At 38.8% G+C, this 21,516-nt stretch overlaps 1 protein-coding gene across 2 annotated transcripts in view; it reads left to right on the top strand.

Moving 5' to 3' along the window:
• The window catches only part of vgll4b (vestigial-like family member 4b), a 52,144-nt gene extending 35,703 nt beyond the window's left edge, over window positions 1-16,441 (top strand). For both annotated transcript variants that reach the window (XM_042506372.2, XM_042506363.2), the window contains 3 exons: window positions 8,868-9,135; window positions 9,508-9,625; window positions 10,836-16,441. In XM_042506372.2, coding sequence (XP_042362306.1) covers window positions 8,868-9,135; window positions 9,508-9,625; window positions 10,836-11,092 — 643 coding nt within the window. In that variant the 3' untranslated portion in view covers window positions 11,093-16,441. The remainder of the gene's footprint in view (window positions 1-8,867; window positions 9,136-9,507; window positions 9,626-10,835) is intronic.
• Window positions 16,442-21,516: the final 5,075 nt, after the last annotated feature.

Below are 21,516 nucleotides of genomic sequence, written 5' to 3'. Positions count from 1 at the left end.
ACTCAACTCAACTCAAAATTAGATACATTTCACGATACTGGGTTCACAATACGATTTTGTTACGATTTTTCTTAAATACAAAATGAGATTACAGAAAAAATATGACAGAAACATTTTCTATTAATAATTTCAAACAGAAATTATACAAAATAATGCATCTCTCTTCTATATCAAATTAAAGAATCCCTTTTTATTTCTGAGGTAGGGTATAAATGCAAAACACAAACTATGCAATGAATGCATCTCTGGACATTCACAATTTCCCCTGCTGTTTAAAAAAAAAACCCTTTCACGTGGGACAGAGGTGGCTGGTGTGGAAAGGTATGCTTTTGCTACAGAGGAAAGCAGAGGGTAAGCTCTTGTACTCATTTGGGCAAGCAGGCTTGCAAATGCGCTTGTCGTTGTATTTTGGCCATGTAATTATCATCAAGCAGCAACGTGCGTAGGCGGGGCTGACCGGAGCTCCTCTCGATGATGCCGGCTCACATGTTGCATTGAGTTAGGTGGTTACTTGTGTAGTTCAACACCCTCTTGCAATATTTGCAGACTGTTTTTGTCTTTTGTTATCTTCTGGCCTTTATTAATTTCTGACTTAAGGAAGCTCAAATGCCACCACACTTCCAATTTGAAACTGGAGGATGCATCTTCTATTTCAATATCGCCTGTTGTGGAGCCTGCGCTTTGTCTTACTTACGTTGGCAAGCTGTCTCTAGTCTCGGACATGACGTAGAATGTTGAACACGTAAGAGTATTGCAGTTCATTTTTCATCTCACCGATTTGAATCTCACATATTTATCAATTTTTTAACTGCCTCGCGAAGCATTATGTCCCTAGTAGTTACAGGCATGTTTTATTAGTGGATTTTGCTGATATCATCAGCCTGTGTATTTAAGAATGTGGCTGTGAGTGGATTTTCTCATCTGTCTATGTCTTTAATAGTGAAGTCACTACTGCAATACAGTCAAGTTTATAGCACGGTAACTTCGACATGTAACAGTCTGATTAAAAACACTGGCTGTCCAAGTGGCGGTCTGATATGCGGTTGTGGCCTGCATGTGTCTGTGCAGGTATGCGTGCACATGTGTCATCATGTGTACCGTCCATACATGCATGTGTGCTTGCCCATCTGTGATCATCTTTGTGTGTGTGTGTGTGTGTGGTGAGAGGACTCCTTGTCAGGCAGCAGGGGCTACTTTCTCATTTTCTCTGAGGAGTAGGAGGAGTCTTGAACAAAGAAGCCTTATCCTGTCCACTGGAGCCTGCGGGCTGGAAGCTTGCTGCTGCCTGCTCGCCCGCCTGCCACTCTGCAGTTGTAGACCCGCCAGTATAAAAGTCCTCTCGCTCAGCTGTTTCATTCCTCCTCAAGAATAAAAGGCAGTTACAGAGAAAGGTTTTGTTTAGGCTTTTAACTGTAGAATATGGTTGCAGGAAAAGTGCATTTGCAGTACCCTGGTTACATGTGACTCGCTGGGTACTCGGTTTGTTGATTTCCTTAGACAAATATGAAAAAAATAATGTCTTTTATTGTAACCACATCGTTTGCTTTGTCAATATTGTTACTTGTTTTTTTCAGTAAATTTCCATTAATGCATAATTAAGTCAGATTTTGATGAACCTAACAAGCTGGTGTTATCTAAGACTTTGCGCAAACAATGTCTGGTAGTCATTGCTCAGAGCCAGGTCATGCTTTTTATCCAAATAATCAGGCTGAATTGCAGTTTCTTTTCACTTCATTATCTGACTCGCTGAAAAAGTTGTACACATGGACTGATTCAGAGATCAAGCCAAGTGTTTTTTACTGTAGTGCGTAATCTTTTTCACATGCAGTTCTGAAAGGTAATTCTGTAAATATAGGAGCTAAAGGCAAAATCCAATTTGGTCAATCTGCTGCAATAAATGCTGTAGCATACATAAACTGCAGCTGCTTTCTACTGGGAACTTCATTGGTAAGTTGTTCTCATGGAAGTTTCCCCATAGGCCAAATGGGGAGAAAATAAGAAAGAGGAGGAGTCAGTGTGTGAGAAAGAAAGGTTGAGCGTGGCCAAGCCAGGTGAAGTCATTGTTACCCTCTTGTTTTACATGGGACTGGACTATTTATGTAGTGTGTGGAGCTTGTGAGAAAAGGAGGGAGAGCATGTGGTTTTTTTTCTCTCTCTCTCTCTGTGTGTGTGTGTGTGTGTGTGTGTGTGTGTGTGTGTGTGTGTGTGTGTGTGTGCTCTCATGTTGTTTTCTTTGCCTTCTTGTTGTGGTTGTTCCCATATCCGATGTGTCCCAGCTTTGATATCAAAGGGTTTTCTTCAGTTCTCTTTCTCTGCAGCCAGCTAACTGTCGAATATATGCTTGATTTTTATCAGCGTTGCTATGCGAGTGGAAATCTGACAGATTTAAAATGGCCGTGTAAAGAAATGTCTGGAAATTGTGTGAAAGTTTATCTTACTTGCTTTAGATATTAGTCATAATACATGATTTAACATGGCATTTTGATTAATTCTATGTAATGTTCAATATTGCATATTGCATGTTGTATGTCAAGGACGATTATGTGATTTATAGCAAGTCTGTAAAGGACATCTGTTTCCTCTGGGTTTTGACTTTTCTATTTTAAAGGATACAAATATTATTGCTAACTTCCGCTCAGTCTTGCTACTAAAACTTGGACTGAGCAGAGTAAACTGTATTGAGATGTTTGTATACTTTATATACATAGCCTGGGTAGGCCCTGTGGCTCTGTGTGTACTTGTGTTGATGTGTGTGTGTGTGTATATGTATATATATATATATATATATATATATATATATATATATATATATCTCCATTTTGTGGGTTTGAGCAGACCTCGCAGAGTTTGGGCCTGGTTGTAACCTGTGGTTGAGCCTTCATCCTCCTCTGCTCTTTTTCTTTTTTTCGTCTTCTTCTCTCTATGCCCTGATTCTTCCCAGATGTTTCCTGTGTGTATCTCTCTCTCTCTCTCTCTCTCTCTCTCTCTCTCTCTCTCTCTCTCTCTCTCTGTGTTCTTGTTCTTTATTTATTTCTTAAAGGAGTAGGATATGAACCTCTGCCCGACCAAAGATTTATAGTGAGGTTTTCTCTGAAGACTTTAGAGCACAATTGTGAGAAAAGGCGTAGAACTTTTATAGCTCCTGTATCTTTGCCTCTAAGTAAAATAAAACCAACTCACCAAATTGGCAATCTACAATAGAGCTAAAGCTGGAAACTAAACCATATTTTAAGTATTTTGTATATATTTTTATATTTACTTTATTTAGCTTTTCATTGTGATAATTAGGCAAGTTAGCTCATACAAAGCTGCTCGTTAAGCCAGCAAGAACAAATTACAAGTTTTCAGATTTTACAGGTGTTTTTTTTTCTTTTTAAGTCATTCGAACACATGATCACAGTTGTGATCTCTAACTTGAGGTTGACTTGAAGACAGGGTGTCATGTGAATGGTAACTTAAAAGGCTGTACTTAATGACAGATGTGAGTGGTGTAATATTGTTCAGGATATATGGCTATATCATTTATGTATTGAGGGTTGGACTCTCTGGGTTTTAAATTAAGGGATCTTCCAGTGAATGCCCACCACAGTGACTACCACTAATGTCAGGCTACACATAAGCCAGGCTCTAGTTAAGTAGAATCAAATAGATATCTGCTCTTTGTTTTTATCGTGTCAAGATGTCCGCTCTGACGTCAGTCACACAGTTTTTATTTTCAAAAACGAACCGGAAAAGAAGTCATCCTGAGAATAAGTATCACCCCTCTCCACTTCTTGTACATATAATTTCAAACAGCATAGTGCTGCTACACAATGTATGAAAAATACAAAATACTCTCTGGCATGCTGTTTTAGTAGTGTAGTACTATAAAAAATATATATATTAAGGTAAGATTTAAGGTTAGAATCTTCTGATAAGTGTTGAAACTATATTTTTCATGTTTCACCAAACGATCTGTGTAGACTTTAGATTTTAAGGTCACAATTTGATTCAATTATTGATTTAAAAGTTTTTTCAGCACTAAAGGCTATGATAAATCATAGAGAACTGATCGGTAAAGATCAACAAATTATTGATTTTATTAAGAACTATCTTTTCTTTTTTTAAAATCTTTGAAAATATGAGCTACATAGTATCTGGCAGCATCACCATTCTTGCCTTTATTTGATGATTGAAATCATCATTTCAGTCAATTTTTGATCTGGAATCGAAATTGTGAAACCCCTAGTTGACATATGTCCGAAACAAACAAAAAAAATACACCCCTTGTTTTACCAGGTAAACAAGGAAAGTGTCATGAAGAAAAAAGTTTCAAAATTTAGTATGGAAACGCTGGCTCAGATATAATATTTATCTGCAGTTGAACCTCACACTCCAAAAAGTTCACATCATTTAAGCCAGAATCTATCCTACACCCTAAAATCCATCAAGACTCAACCCATCTGTAACCAGCTTTTATAAACATTGTAGAAACACAGTACTGTTGCTGATCAATTTTTAGAATTTTAAGGGACCACCATTATAATTAAAATCTTCACTTCACATCAGACACTCTCTTTTTATTCCAAGTGAACTATATTTACTGCCCTCTGTTTTATTTTAGATGCTTTATTCTGAGTGTGTAAATTTATCCCTCAAAAACACCACAATGGGACCAAAAAAGCAGAATTCATGTACAGTACTTTCTCCTGACAGTCTGATGCTCTGCTTTTTAAAGATGTCGAAATGACTGCTGAGCAGCCCAACAGCTGTCAGTGATGACACAAAATGATGATGATTACGAAGTGCCTGTAAACTACAGGCTGTCTTTATATATAGAAAGAAGTAAATGAGTAGTGGCATTTAGTCACTGCTGGTAAAATCTACAGGGACAGGTTTGTTTTGTTTTTTTGTATAATTGAGTGCTTTCTTTCATATCTAAACATGCATTGTTAGATCTGAGCTTCTCTCTGTCCCCTCCACTGCTGTGTAATATTATCTTATATTGATGTTTGATTCAAGAATAATAAGTTACCTAGAGAACATTTATTGTGAAATAAGATCAAGTTGTGTCCCCAACCTCTTCCCCTGTCTCCATGCTTTTTAAAATTCAGCTTGTCTCCTTATACCTCTTGTAGTTGCCAAGTCCCAGAGTTCTCTACTTTACAAAGGCTGTCCCCTTCTCCCTCTTCTCTCCTCCGCTTTTAGCTCTCATCCTCTCCTCTAGCCCCAGACCTGGAAGCTCTCTCCCTTCAGCTCTAGCCCTTGTTACCACCCCCAAACCCATGTCTTATGTGTCCCCCTTGTCATCCGCCCTTTGCGTCCTCTCCCTCTACCCCCAGCTGCGACCATAACGGTAATTGAGAGGTGAGTAAGAGAGACAAAGACACAGGGTGGGTTTTGAATGCCTGATCCCTGGCATGAAATGTGGTCCCGGGTTTGGTGGGCAATCAGGCGAGGGGAAGGCGGGGGCGGCGGTGTATTCGACAGCCACGCCATTCATTGGTTGGATTTGTTGATCCCGTTCACTGGCTCCTGCGACAGCCCCTCTTGTGTGAGGATGTGGCTTGCCTGCTCTTTGGCAGTGATTAAAGTTTGGAACAACTTCCACAACCTAAGTCAAGACCCAGCTGCTGGGGGTGGGTGGATGAGAGACGGAGAGCTTTATTATCTGTTTGCCTCTGAGCTAATCTGCTGATTGTTTTTATTCGAAGATAACAGAGTTATACAGGAGGGCCTTGGTTTGTAGCATTTGATTAAAAGTTGATGTTCTCTGGAGAAATAATATAAACAATATACTCACTTGAGCACACTTTGTGATTATTATGACTTGATATTTTTGTGATGAACTCCACAATGCAGTTATTTTTTGACTATTTTATAACAGAAAACTGATGCCACGAGGGGAAAACATAAAAGCTTGTTGGTAAGCCGTCGGCCAGGGTTTATAAAAGCGCTGCCAAGTCTCTCCCTCTTTAACCCTCAGGAAGTTAGCTGCCGATTGTGAGGGGGGAAAAAAAGAGAAAGAAAGACAAAGACGGAAAAAAGAAAGAGGGGGGTTTCTGCTAATGTAAGCTCTCGGCACAAACGAAGGAAACTACCGACCTCACTCTTTCTTATAGTAGAGGTCCAGACCATTCACATGCAGCCCCCCCTCCTCCTCGGCTCTTCCTCTCTCCCTCTCTGTATTCTGTTGAGACTATTTATTTGTGGAGGACGCTGCTGTGGGCTCCAGATGCTTGACCCAGCAGTCAGGTTGCCTGGTCACATGGATCTACAACTGTTTGCCTGAACTTGTTGTTTTGCATCCAAACAAACCTTAAAGGGCTGCTGCAGCTTTTGCATTCTGTGTCTGTAGTGTGTTCTCATTCAGACTTTTTTTCTGGAAAAATGCCTCCACATGGTGAAGAATAAAGAGGGAATTTCATGTAGTACTCTGTCAGACCAGTGGTGGATGAAGTACCTGAAAGCCATACCTGAGTAAAAGAACAGATGTCTAACCAGAAAATTACTTTGGTAGAAGTTAAAGTCACCCACTGGAAAATTACTTGAGTATCAGTCTTAAGGTATCTGATATTTACAGTTCTAAACTATCAATGTGATATTACGAAGTTAAATGTACTTAAGTATTGAAAGTAAAAGTATTAGTAAATGCTGTTATTAAAAAGCAAGCTGTTTATTTCTTTAATAGTGTACAGACAAAATAATGCTTTTTTTTTTTTTTTACAGTTAAAAGGATTTAACAAACTATCTACCAAAATTCAGTTTTTCCTTTTCTCCCATTCCTTCAGTTATCCATCCAACCCTTCCTCCCGTATCCCCTATTTTGTAGTAAGTAACTAAGTTGTTTAGGGTAAATGCAGTGGATTAAAAGTAAACCTATTATTTAGAAAATGGAGTGGAGTCAAGTACAGATACTCCCAAAAAATATGGCAGCACTGTAACAAAGTATTATTTCTTCATTACATTACACCATCGGTCCGAAGTCTATAGTAAATGTTGTGTCCAGGCTTCAGTGTCTGTATATAGTGTACATGCGAGTTAAGAAAGAAGTCAGAGAGAGTGTTTTAATTTGTGAATGAATGTGTATTTGGTGTTTGTGTGTGTCATGTGTGTTTGGAGTTGGAGAGGAAAAAAGGAGATAGCGAGAGGGGAGTACAGTAAATCTTGCTCCTTGTAACTCGGTCTCAAATTGTAGGAGGGGAGTGGAGCTGCAGCAAGGGTGTAATACACAGTTGAACACACAAACACACACACACACACACACACACATACAAAGACCACATTTGACGCACTGAGCAACATAATTGCTACCTGTTAAACTGCAAGCAAGTGTGCACAGTATCAGGCACCACCACTTCAACACATATCAAACATTTCAAAGTCATTACCGTCAGAGCTGGGAGGGAAAAGGGAGGCCGAAATCTGTGTTGTGTCAAACTGTCGTGACTTGAATCCCTTATCCTTATTGCTGTTTTTTTAATGATTAAAATATGAGCTCAGAGTTCGGGGAGGACTAAGGGATTTCTTAGCGGTAGCAAGTCATTTTATTTCATTTGAAAAATGTGTTTCAGACTACCTTCTTTCACCTTTAGTATTCAGCTAATTGTTGCAAGGGAGGATGGTGTGAAGCAGAAAAGAAGTGTAACAAACACACAAAAGGAATATCAACAATAACTTTAGCAGTTTAAATCAAATGTTTAGATTCAGAGGGACAGCTCCTCGGCTCATGTGTATGCTGCATTAGCACTGCAGGATTTTCCAATCGGACAGCAGTGCGTGCTGCCGACTTCAGGATCTCTGAAGACATAAAAGTTGATTCACTTAACTGAGGAAACCACTTTAGATCTTTGAACTTTGTGCCTGGTAGCCGCTCTGTGCAGGGATAAGTTTGGAGTCCATCCATGTTGGATATAGTTAGGAAAGTGTTTCTTCCTATTTCCTACACTTAACAGCAAAGAGACAGTGAGTGTGTGTGAGCATGTGCTTGTACAAAACGGTCTTATCAAGCCCTCGAGCAATCTAAGAAGCAAGAGTGTGTGTATGAATGTGTGTGTGTAAGGTCAGTATTAATAGCTTCTGCTGGTCCTGCAGTGTTTGACAGAGAGCCCCATTTACAATTGCTCTTTTGTTTATCTTCCCTCTTTTCTCCCTCATCTCATCTCTCTGAGCCCCTTTATATCGTGCTGTCTTTATTCGTCTCTCCACTGCTCATCTTTTTTTCCCCTTTCCATTTTCTTACTTCAACACACCATCTGCCACTAGTCTTTTCTTGTCTTTCTTTTGAGCTCATCCCTCACACCAGCGTTTGGGTTTTGAACAACTTAAGATCAGGTGGCATGTCAGTAAAATGCAAAGATTTGTGCAAGCTCCAAATATCCTATCATATCCCCTCTTTTACAGCAGTTAAGAGCACAACACAAAATATGATGGGGTTGTCGTTTAGCTAAATAGCAAACATGTTATCTTTTTGGCAAAACTGGAATTTTCATTTCTTACTTAAAACTGCTGGAAGTAGGCTTGGGCAATATCTATCACCGGGATATATGGATTATGACTGTATCATTGTACGGCTCCCCAACTGCTCACGCATGCAGTGTGGCCCAGGTGTAACCTCCAGGGCATGTGATGCACAGTGCGTGCAAAATGTCCTCATATAAAGTTAATAGAAAGCTGAGGGTCCATATATTTAATGCTACTAAAAATCACACCATCAGCATTTCTAAATACACTGGTATACCTTGGTGCCCATGTCTAGTTAAGCTAAATCAAAATGGATCCAATATGTCTTATTACTGGATTCATAGTCAGTATAACACCACTGGACTTCACCCCTTAAATAAATACAAATAAAATAATATACTTCTCCCTGTTTCTCTGTTCCCCAGGAAACCTAACGGAGACTACCGCAGCTCTCCCATCCCCAAGGACCGCAGCCGGAGCCCCATTGAGCGCGTAGTGGTGCCCAGCGCTCTGGGAGTCCACAGCAACCACCTGTACAGCCATGCCCACCACCACCATCACCACCTGGCCAGCTTAGCTGGCATGGACCAGCCACTTGCACTCACCAAAAACAACATGGTGGAGTCTGCACGCAGCAGCACAGCAGCTATGGCCACAGTGCCGCACACAGTCAGCGCCGTGGAACGCCAGCAGGTAATATGCACATCCTGTTTCTTTAGTTCTGCATCTTTTGCAAATTGTTGGGTAAAACCTCAACTCTGGTAGGTCCCCCACATGATGTGACTTATGTGCTTTCATTAGCCAGGCTCCTTGGTTGGTGGGGAGTATAAATTTCCTATTTGACTTGTTGGCCAAAAATGTTTTAAAACCCTGGTGGTCACTGAATCATTCGCTCTCCCTCAAACATCAAACCTCCTTAAAGTCCACCCTCTGTACTTGAATATTTCCCTCTTTTTGTAAATCTGTTAACTTTTTTTCTAGTTATTCTTGAGCCCACTCTTAACACAATTGCTCATGTTGTGTTTGCTGATCTCTAAATGTGGAATTTGTGTTTTTGTGTTTCAGAATCGTCCTTCAGTGATCACATGCGCCCCGGCCAACAACCGCAACTGCAACCTGTCTCACTGTCCAGTGTCCCACAATGGCTGTGCAAGCCTCACCAACAACTACAGAAGAATCAACAGTGAGTGTTTTGATGGGAGTGCTTCCAGATGGACTCTCAAACATAAAGGTGGACAGACAGTCAGACAAGATGTATTCTAGTTCTCTATAGGCATGTCATGATACCAGAAAGTTAGTAGTCAATACCAATAACTGCAAAAAACAAAACAGTAAGCCCTATTTACTTAAACATACACTTCTCTGTTAAAAGCATTTACATTTATATGATATAATGTTATTAATTCTTAATGATTTGCCTCAAACACAAAGTGCTAGTATATGTGGGTTCATGAGATTTTGTGGGCAGGGAAATATACTCATGTATAACCCCAAATTTTACAAAAATTATATACTGCCCTTTCAGGTTCCGAGGAATTACATCCCCGGTTTATCTACTATACTGGGGAAAATTTAGTATCCTCACATTTTCAGAATTTTTGCAAAGATTTGGTACCTAATTATTGGTTTTGTGATATCTGTAATTCTCTATATAAAAGTATATTTAATTTATTCTAGTATATTTATATTTTTCAGGACTTAGCTTTATGGTAGATGCAGCAGTGATGGATGAACATATCAAAATTTAATTGATATCAGTCGTTACCAAGTAACCTTTACTGGACACATTGTTCCAAAAAGTGGATATAATTTTGGAAAATGAGTTTCCCACACAGTGCAGTTTGTGGGAAACCTCTCTGTGACTGCAAATCACCCTCCAGAGAAAACACAACCGCTCATACTCTCCACGTTCAGACTGACTTATACAACCAGTGAAAAAAGAAACGTCCCAGTTTTCTGTCAGTGAGTCTCAGAGGCATCAACATGCCTTATTTACTACCTTTTCTGTTATCACTGTACTGGAAAAGTCACTTGAGGCCTCAGCCAAACATATGTCTGTTTTATTCGGCCCATCTGTGAGTGTGGGTCATGTTTTCTGTGGGTTGATAACTTAACTGTGGCCATTTTTATGACCCTAGTGAAATCCCTATGATCTCATTGAGGTCAACAGTGAAATTTAAAACAGTGATTTAATATAGAAAAAACTGCAATGAAAAAGTGAAGTAGATGTTGGAGTTAGTATTTTTCCACTGACCTAAAATGCACATTACCAATGTTTAAACTGATGCTAGGCAATAAATTGGCCGCTGAACTTTATAGAATTCAATTTTAGAGAAGTTTCTGTTTTCATTATGGCAACTAAAATCTGCCTTCTCCTATCCTGCCTGTCCTAGCCAATACAGCTTGCGACCCTGTGATCGAGGAGCACTTCCGCCGCAGTCTGGGGAAGAACTACAAGGAGCCGGAGCCCACCGCCACCAACTCTGTGTCCATCACAGGCTCAGTGGACGACCACTTTGCCAAGGCACTGGGCGAGACCTGGCTGCAGATCAAAAATAAGGGGAGCCCCTCGTCCTCCAGCAGCAGCCCAAACTCCTCCCCCGACAGTCACATGGTCAATCACAACCACTCCCCGTCTGTGGTCTCCTGAAGTAGGAGGAGTACACGAGGGATTTTTCCCCAGTCCTCCCTACCATCCCGGCTCCAACACCCAAGCCCTTGTCACTTTGCTCTGTCATCAGCATCCCAGAGGGAATGCCTGCCTGCTGGTCTGCTCAGAACATCTAAAACCCTCGAGCCTGCTCTCTCTCTCTATGCACTCATAGAGGATCAATCAAGCAATAACAATGTGGCCGTATTTTTGCCCTCTGGTACGGTATTACCAGAGAATAATCCGTAACGAGTGATGAGGGTTCGACTTTGGGACTTGACTGGAGCATCAAGCTGCTCCTTCCAATCATTCATCATCCCTGCATGTCAAGCTTGGAGCTGAGCAAGTGTCTGTAGTTATATGTACATAAAGAGAGAGAGGAAAGGTGGCATTTTAATTATTAATTTTCTTCTTTTTTTGTTGTTGTTTGTTTCTTTAACAGTAGTTTTGTGTTCTGCTTTTGCGTTATGAGATGCCCAACATTTGAAAGAAGAAATAAGTGAGAAACACTTTGGAGAAAATCATCACAAACCACCTGACTGTGCTACCAAAGAAACCTCAGACACTGATGCTTATCAACGCCCGCCTCGAAAACAAAACATCAAAAAGCCATCTTGCGATCTCCCTCTGTTTTCATCTCTTCTCACCTTCCTTCTCTCTCCCTCTCGCTCCTGTGTTCGTGTTTTGGGGTTTTTGTCACTGTATGTGTATACTTAGGTGATCGACTTGGTCTGATTTGCACTACTGCCGTAGAGGGTGAAGGTTGGTATGTCAATATTGTAATCTGGCACTGCACACACTGGGACTGATAGAGCTGGTTTTGGCGCAGTCTGGTATAATTCATCTTTTGTTGGAAACTCTATTTGATCCCATTTACTGTTTTTTAAAATCTACCCGGACATAATTTCATCCTGGCCCTGACAAAAAAAAAAATACTTACGCATTAGTGTTTGAATGCATTTTGGAGAAATGGAAAATGCACACCAGTGGGACTGGGCAGTATAAAGTGTTAGAGATATGCAAAGTAACAAGAATTTGGATACCAAGGTCCAATCCCAATACACACCTTGCCCCAACCACTTAGCTCTTGCCCTGTTGTTTTGCGTGTTTATGTAGAGTTACCCGATTCTTGTTGGGACAGAGAGGTAGGGCAAATTGTTAGGGCTACATGGCTCTCCAAATGGAAAGCACCAAAAAACACCACAGTGTATTCTCTTTATTAAATTAATGACAGAGAACTCCATATTATGTTAGATTCAGTCTATTATGGTCCTTTTCATTATAACAAGCTTAGAAAAAGAAATCGCTAATCTACCGGTATCTTGGTAGCTAGCTAGCTAATATTATATTATTAATGCTGTATGACAGCTCTGCATTTTGACATATTTCCATGTTGCATTCCCCCTTCTAAAGGCATATGGCGCCTGAAATTTAACGAAACTCCAGCAGCAAAATCGCTGCTCTTGTTACTGCTCCTGTAATATCAGGCAAGATAGGAGCAGGGGTTGCTAACATTATTCCACTGAGCACAGCCAGTGGCTGGTAATGAAGCAATGTTCTGTTTTTTTATTCCATGACTTGTTTGATTAATTAATTGATTGCATGAAACTTTAGTGGTGAAGAAATTCTGGTGTTCTGACAACAGCAAAAGGCTTCCTGTAGCAGTATTAACATCAGCGCAGCATCACAGACTACAGTTTCATGGGGGACGATTTCAACCTCTACCACTTGAAACTCTGTTCTGAGGGGCAAAGGGTCTCGAAAATGAGGGGTAGAGGTAAAAATAAGTAATGGGATTGGGCCCGTGTGTTCCAGTATAAAGTACATTTTGTCAGATCACTGCATGTTGGTTAGTACAGCTGTTAGGTGGGCGAAAAAAAGGTTGCTTGTATTGCCACCTCTGGCAACCCTAAACAGCGCCAAACTGTTAGAATTCATTTTACAAGCACAGTCAGGTTATCAAATCAGCCCACTGTGGTGTTGATGGACATCACAGCCTGTTTGAGAGCAGATCAGGGCCTAAAGAACACAGCTGTACGACCTGCAGCATGTTGCAGGTCGTGATTTGCTGAATAATGTGCTTTGCTGTGTTTAACAGGCTCAAGTGCTGACAGCAACGAGGGGATAGATGATGCTGCATGTCACTTTGTGGTTGTAAAAAAAAAAAAAAGAAGTCTGGTTTCTTGACCGGGGGAGAGAAGATTATTCAGATCTCTTCAAACACACCTTTGTTTTTGTATCTCTTTGAACACGGGTGTTGGAATTATATTTGGCTTACACCCTGCAACCCCTCCCTCTCCTACACACTGTGGTTTGATAGATTTCTACAAGGTTTGAAGGGTAAACTAATGCTTTTACACATGCATGTTTTTTTCTTTGTTTTGTTTTTAATAGCTGGTATCTATTAATGTTTTTAAGCATTTCAATCTTAACTACTATTAGCCTTTTTCATTCGGACGTTAGTTGTTACTTCTTTCGTTGTCAGTAACAGACATAGACACTATACACTCACTGCTGGGTCAGTCGTACTCCATATTATTTTTATTGTTATTATTGCAATTTTGTGCTTTTGTTTTCCATTAATATCAGTATGCTAACAAACATCTATAGTGGGACAGCCTCCGGACAGGCTCTGTGTAACGATGAGGGCTGCGTTTCTCAAAACCGTCTCAGCACAGGAATTGGTTGGCTCATTCCCACGGTCGAGCAGAGATGTTTAAAATTTTGAGCTGGCTTTGGGATACGCAGTCCGTAAAACTTTTCTTAAGATGTTGATCCATCAGTGGTACAGGATGCTACAACCTTCAGCATGAGCGAACTGAGACACCAAGTCGGCATAAATTAGTCAACAAGGCTTTGTTTTCCTAAAAAGCATCTCAAATTGGTTTTATTCTTATGAGTGTATTTGGCTGTCCATTAAAATCACCACAATGACCAGCCTTTGTGCCCCAAAAGTACACAGCCTAGTATGCCATGATGCTTTTGAGAAACAAGGTTTTACATATAGTAAGAACTAGTGATGACGGCTCTCAAAAATTTTGTCGAGGCTTAAGAGCTGTGTATAACCTTGCAGGAAGATTGCCGCAAACAAAACAGCAGCAGCAACACTTGCAGGTGGTTATTTAAATTTATGGCTCTCAACCTTCATACGTTGACTTTTTTTGTCTCCACTTGGTGTCCAGACTTTTGTTTTTGTACTTCAGTGCTTTCTTTTCTGAACATCATTGTGATTTTATGCAGTAAAGCTAGACTGCTGCTGTCTGAGAAAATGAATTTTACTCTGTTAAAGAGCCTGCGCCAAGGTGGCATACATTCCTCCTATAGGGAACTTTGTACAGGCCTCATACACACTCAGTATCTCCACATTAACACAGAGCTAAGAACCAGTCAGGGCCAACTGTCCCAGAGTTCCCTGCCAGTGTTTTTTTTGTCTTTAATAGAATTACAAGTGTCTGATTTTTTTTCTTTTTTCACTGCATGAAGCAGATTGGTAATGAGTTCATATCATATGATAAATGAACAAGCATTTATGCCATAAATACATAAAACACCTTTTGGGACATTCAGAGTCTAGAACTGTAATGGTGGACAGTTATGAGTCACTCTGTTTCAAAAGTACGGTTTCATTTTGTGTTTCAGAGCTGAAGTTAAAAGGTTATCAGGTTCACATTTGTTTGGTTTCTGTCATTTTTATCAAGTATGATGAGAACATCCATTAGTTCTCTAACTGGAGCTCTCACGGGACATCTGTGTGTTCTAGAATGTCCACACATTCCATCCTCAGCTGAACAGACGCGACAGACTCAGAACCGATGGTGAAAGTTCTAGAATCTTCACATACACAAAATTTTTAATCAGAAGACAAATGCCAGTGAATCAATATCCCAAACAAATAAGTACTCTCAGTGTAAATGTGCTTTCTGTGACCTGAGTGGTTTGGATGGTAATTTTTTTTAGTAGGCAGGTTCGGGATGAGGGCGAAGCTTCAGGAGCTGAGCTTCTGTAAGTACGTCCTGTGAGCCAGGAGACATTCAGCTGCCACTGAAAGTCTCACAGTGGTGACCCCCCACCCCCTGTCCCCACCCACACATTCAGCTGACCCTGATTAAGATTTGTTGTAGCAAGCAACATGCTAGAAAACACGAGGGAAAAGGGCTCAATGTACAGAGGATTTTGTTTGTCTATTATTATTCTTTCTCATTATCATTTCACTACCACCCTGTAGGTAGGAGGCTCTCTGTCTGCTTCGGCACACACTCCCTACACACTGTAGGAAAATCACTTAATAAAATACTTTTTTATAATAGGTAACTATAAGACCATCATTACGCTGTGCGTAACGAATGTACAGAGAAAAAAATCGTAGGTATTTTTTGAGGAACAATTAATTTGTTAATGATATGTAGCTATTTAATTGTTGTTTTTCCCTGTCCTTATATTGTAATCATTGCATTTTCTTTTTTTGTGAAAAAAGTTGATCTTTTTTGTTTATAGAGTTTGTCTTGTTAGAGTAAAGGTTCAAGTGCAGGAACACAGTAAACGTATGAAACCATAATAAGCCACTAGTGTGTTGGTGACAATCGCTACTTCCAGTGGTCCCCAATGTTCTGCAATCACTTTACTTGTGTTCTATCTTGTGACTTCTGAGACATAAGAACTGAAAGGTTGTTGTTTTAGAGGCCCCCCAAGTTTTGCATTCATGGAACATAATTATTTTGCCACTAGCCCAGTGAGTCCTGCCACTAATTTCCATTAAACTTAAAGTAAAGATCTATATTAGTCATGGGCTAGAAGGAAGTTAAAAATCCGTCTGCTGTTTGTAAGGAAAACAAATTCTATGAACTGAGATGTAAGTAAAACCATCGGATTGGTTGAACTGCACTGAAATCAAAACACTTAAGTTTAGTCACTGAATTGATGAAACTCATACAGCATTTTTGTACCCATTTTGTGCTAAAGTTTATCTGCGTCATCTCCTTAACCAGTCACTGAGGCAGAGATTTGACCAGCAAATGAGCTTTGGGGATGTCACCCTTGTATCCGATGTCGCTGTTCACATCAGTGGCAGCCATTTTGCATCTGTGATCAAGTAAACATGAAAATTGAACAGATAAATCAGAGAAATTGGTTTGTACTCTGACTGTACCACATTTTCCAGGTCCTTTCTGAAGTTGAAGTAGCATGTACCTAGTGGTAGTAATACTCTGAAATGTAAAAAGAAAAAAAAATGTATCAAGAAAACAAAAGTCAATTTGTGGCTCTGTGTCTCCTACTAAAAAGGTTTTGGCAGGCCACCTTTTTTGTACGTAAAGTAGCCTTGATGAACAATAAAGTGCTTTTAAACCACGATCTGACTGTGTTGACCTGTATCTTGCTGCTCTGGTATAAGTCTTGGTATAACATGTGAAATGGCATGCTATATTACGACTTTTTTAAAAGTCTTAGTTTAACGTGTCAAATGACATGCTATACTAAGACTTTTTTTAAAAAAAGTCTTAGTATAACGTGTCAAATGGCATGCTATGTTACGACTTTTTTAAAAGTCGTAATATAACGTGTCAAATGACATGCTATACAAAGACTTTTTTTAAAGTCTTAGTATAGCATGTCAAATGACATGCTATACTAAGACTTTAAAAAAAGTCTAGTATAGCATGCCATTTCACATGTTATACTAAGACTTTTTTTTAAAAAAAAGTCTTAGTATAACATGTCAAATGACATGTTATACTAAGACTTTTTTTTAAAAAAGTCTTAGTATAACATGTGAAATGGCATGCTATACTAGACTTTTTTTAAAGTCCTAGTATAACATGTCAAATGACATGCTATACTAAGACTTTTTTAAAAAAAAAGTCTTAGTATAACATGTGAAATGGCATGCTATACTAAGACTTTTTTTTAAAAAAAGTCTTAGTATAACGTGTCAAATGGCATGCTATACTAAGACTTTTTTTAAAAAAAGTCTTAGTATAACATGTGAAATGGCATGCTATACTAAGACTTTTTTTAAAAAAAAGTCTTAGTATAACGTGTCAAATGGCATGCTATACTAAGACTTTTTTAAAAAAAAGTCTTAGTATAACATGTCAAATGGCATGCTATACTAAGACTTTTTTTAAAGTCTTAGTATAACGTGTCAAATGGCATGCTATACTAAGACTTTTTTTTTAAAAAAGTCTTAGTATAACATGTTAAATGGCATGCTATACTATTACTTTTTTTGAAGTCTTAGTATAACGTGTCAAATGGCATGCTATACTAAGACTTTTTTTTAAAAAAGTCTTAGTATAACATGTTAAATGGCATGCTATACTATTACTTTTTTTGAAGTCTTAGTATAACGTGTCAAATGGCATGCTATATTAAGAGTTTTTTTAAAGCCTTAGTGTAAAATTCAAAATGGCATGCTATATTGAGACTTTCTTTTAAAAAAGTCTCAGTATAAAATATCTGACTTTTATGTCATGACTTTGCCATGCCAAAAACAGCTGAAAACACCTCAAAACAATTTAAAATAGCAGGCTGAGACACGCTATAGCATTAAAACTTGCAAATATTGCAAAAAACAATCAGATATATATGGCACGTCGAACAAATGACCAACACAGCAAAGCTATACTATGGAAAAATGTGAAAATTTGACATGTCCCAAAAACAGCTGAAAACAACTCATAACAACGCAAAATAGTGTGCTGAGATACGCCATGGCGTTAAAAGTGCAAAAATGGCCTAAAAAAACAAAATATAGGATGTCAAAAAAAATGACCAAAAAGCAAGGCTATAGTAAGGCAAAAGTGTCAAAAATTGACATGTCCCAAAAACAGCTGGAAACACCTCAAAACAGCGTAAAATAGCGTGCTGAGAAGCGCCATAGCGTTAAAAAGTGCAAAAATGGACTAAAAACACAAAATATAGGATGTCAGAAAAATGACCAAAAAGCAAGGCTATAGTAAGGCAAAAGTGTCAAAAATTGACATGTCCCAAAAACAGCTGGAAACACCTCAAAACAGCGTAAAATAGCGTGCTGAGATATGCCATAGCGTTAAAAAGTGCAAAAACGGCCTAAAAAAATATAATTTAGCATGTCAGAAAAATGACCAAAAAGCAAGGCTATAGTAAGGCAAAAGTGTTAAAAATTGACATGTCGGAAAAACAGCTGGAAACACCTCAAAACAGCGTAAAATAGCGTGCTGAGATACGCCATAGCGTTAAAAAGTGCAAAAACGGCCTAAAAAAATATAATTTAGCATGTCAAAAAAATGACCAAAAAGCAAGGCTATAGTAAGGCAAAAGTGTCAAAAATTGACATGTCCCAAAAACAGCTGGAAACACCTCAAAACAGCGTAAAATAGCGTGCTGAGATATGCCATAGCGTTAAAAAGTGCAAAAATGGACTAAAACACAAAATATAGGATGTCAGAAAAATGACCAAAAAGCAAGGCTATAGTAAGGCAAAAGTGTCAAAAATTGACATGTCCCAAAAACAGCTGGAAACACCTCAAAACAGCGTAAAATAGCGTGCTGAGATGGGCCATAGCGTTAAAAAGTGCAAAAACGGCCTAAAAAAATATAATTTAGCATGTCAGAAAAATGACCAAAAAGCAAGGCTATAGTAAGGCAAAAGTGTCAAAAATTGACATGTCCCAAAAACAGCTGGAAACACCTCAAAACAGCGTAAAATAGCGTGCTGAGATACGCCATAGCGTTAAAAAAGTGCAAAACGGCCTAAAAAATATAATATAGGATGTCAGAAAAATGACCAAAAAGGAAGGCTATAGTAAGGCAAAAGTGTCAAAAATTGACATGTCCCAAAAACAGCTGGAAACACCTCAAAACAGCGTAAAATCGTGTGCTGAGAAGCGCCATAGCGTTAAAAAGTGCAAAAATGGACTAAAAACACAAAATATAGGATGTCAGAAAAATGACCAAAAAGCAAGGCTATAGTAAGGCAAAAGTGTTAAAAATTGACATGTCCCAAAAGCAACTGGAAACACCTCAAAACAGCGTAAAATAGTGTGCTGACATACGCCATAGCGTTAAAAAGTGCAAAACTGGACTAAAAACACAAAATATAGGATGTCAGAAAAATGACCAAAAAGCAAGGCTATAGTAAGGCAAAAGTGTCAAAAATTGACATGTCCCAAAAACAGCTGGAAACACCTCAAAACAGCGTAAAATCGCGTGCTGAGATACGCCATAGCGTTAAAAAGTGCAAAAACGGCCTAAAAAAATATAATTTAGCATGTCAGAAAAATGACCAAAAAGCAAGGCTATAGTAAGGCAAAGTGTCAAAAATTGACATGTCCCAAAAACAGCTGGAAACACCTCAAAACAGCGTAAAATAGCGTGCTGAGATACGCCATAGCGTTAAAAAGTGCAAAACAGCCTAAAAAATATAATTTAGCATGTCAGAAAATGACCAAAAAGCAAGGCTATAGTAAGGCAAAAGTGTCAAAAATTGACATGTCCCAAAAACAGCTGGAAACACCTCAAAACAGCGTAAAATAGCGTGCTAAGATACGCCATAGCGTTAAAAAGTGCAAAAACGGCCTAAAAAAACAAAATATAGGATGTCAGAAAAATGACAAAAAGCAAGGCTATAGTAAGGCAAAAGTGTCAAAAACTGACATGTCCCAAAAACAGCTGGAAAAACCTCAAAACAGCGTAAAATAGCGTGCTGAGATACGCCATAGCGTTAAAAAGTGCAAAAACGGCCTAAAAAAATATAATTTAGCATGTCAGAAAAATGACCAAAAAGCAAGGCTATAGTAAGGCAAAAGTGTCAAAAATTGACATGTCCCAAAAACAGCTGGAAAAACCTCAAAACAGCGTAAAATAGCGTGCTGAGATACGCCATAGCGTTAAAAAGTGCAAAAATGGACTAAAAACACAAAATTTAGCATGTCAGAAAAATGACCAAAAAGCAAGGCTATAGTAAGGCAAAAGTGTCAAAAATTGACATGTCCCAAAAACAGCTGGAAACACCTCAAAACAGCGTAAAATAGCGTGCTGAGATACGCCATAAGCGTTAAAAAGTGCAAAAACGGCCTAAAAAAATATAATTTAGCATGTCAGAAAAATGACCAAAAAGCAAGGCTATAGTAAGGCAAAAGTGTCAAAAATTGACATGTCCCAAAAACAGCTGGAAACACCTCAAAACAGCGTAAAATAGCGTGCTGAGATACGCCATAGCGTTAAAAAGTGCAAAAACGGCCTAAAAAAATATAATTTAGCATGTCAGAAAAATGACCAAAAAGCAAGGCTATAGTAAGGCAAAGTGTCAAAAATTGACATGTCCCAAAAACAGCTGGAATCACCTCAAAACAGCGTAAAATAGCGTGCTGAGATACGCCATAGCGTTAAAAAGTGCAAAATGGACTAAAAACACAAAATATAGCATCTCAGAAAAATAACCAAAAAGCAAGGCTAAAGTAAGGCAAAGTGTCAAAAATTGACATGTCCCAAAAACAGCTGGAAACACCTCAAAACAGCGTAAAATAGCGTGCTGAGATACGCCATAGCGTTAAAAAGTGCAAAAATGGACTAAAAACACAAAATATAGGATGTCAGAAAAATGACCAAAAAGCAAGGCTATAGTAAGGCAAAAGTGTCAAAAATTGACATGTCCCAAAAACAGCTGGAAACACCTCAAAACAGCGTAAAATAGCGTGCTGAGATACGCCATAAGCGTTAAAAAGTGCAAAAACGGCCTAAAAAAATATAATTTAGCATGTCAGAAAAATGACAAAAAGCAAGGCTATAGTAAGGCAAAGTGTCAAAAATTGACATGTCCCAAAAACAGCTGGAAACACCTCAAAACAGCGTAAAATAGCGTGCTGAGATACGCCATAGCGTTAAAAAGTGCAAAAACAGCCTAAAAAAATATAATTTAGCATGTCAGAAAAATGACCAAAAAGCAAGGCTATAGTAAGGCAAAAGTGTCAAAAATTGACATGTCCCAAAAACAGCTGGAAACACCTCAAAACAGCGTAAAATAGCGTGCTAAGATACGCCATAGCGTTAAAAAGTGCAAAATGGACTAAAAACACAAAATATAGGATGTCAGAAAAATGACCAAAAAGCAAGGCTATAGTAAGGCAAAAGTGTCAAAAATTGACATGTCCCAAAAACAGCTGGAAACACCTCAAAACAGCGTAAAATAGCGTGCTGAGATACGCCATAGCGTTAAAAAGTGCAAAAACGGCCTAAAAAAATATAATTTAGCATGTCAGAAAAATGACCAAAAAGCAAGGCTATAGTAAGGCAAAAGTGTCAAAAATTGACATGTCCCAAAAACAGCTGGAAACACCTCAAAACAGCGTAAAATAAGCGTGCTGAGATACGCCATAAGCGTTAAAAAGTGCAAAAACGGGCCAAAAAAATATAATTTAGCATGTCAGAAAAATGACCAAAAAGCAAGG

This window comes from Plectropomus leopardus, chromosome 2 (assembly GCF_026936395.1).
Source record: "Plectropomus leopardus strain MGB_pleo_1.0 chromosome 2, ASM2693639v1, whole genome shotgun sequence".
Lineage (NCBI taxonomy): Eukaryota > Metazoa > Chordata > Actinopteri > Perciformes > Serranidae > Plectropomus > Plectropomus leopardus.
The sequence above is the reverse complement of the archived record's forward strand: the minus strand, read 5'-3'. Positions and strand labels throughout refer to the sequence as shown.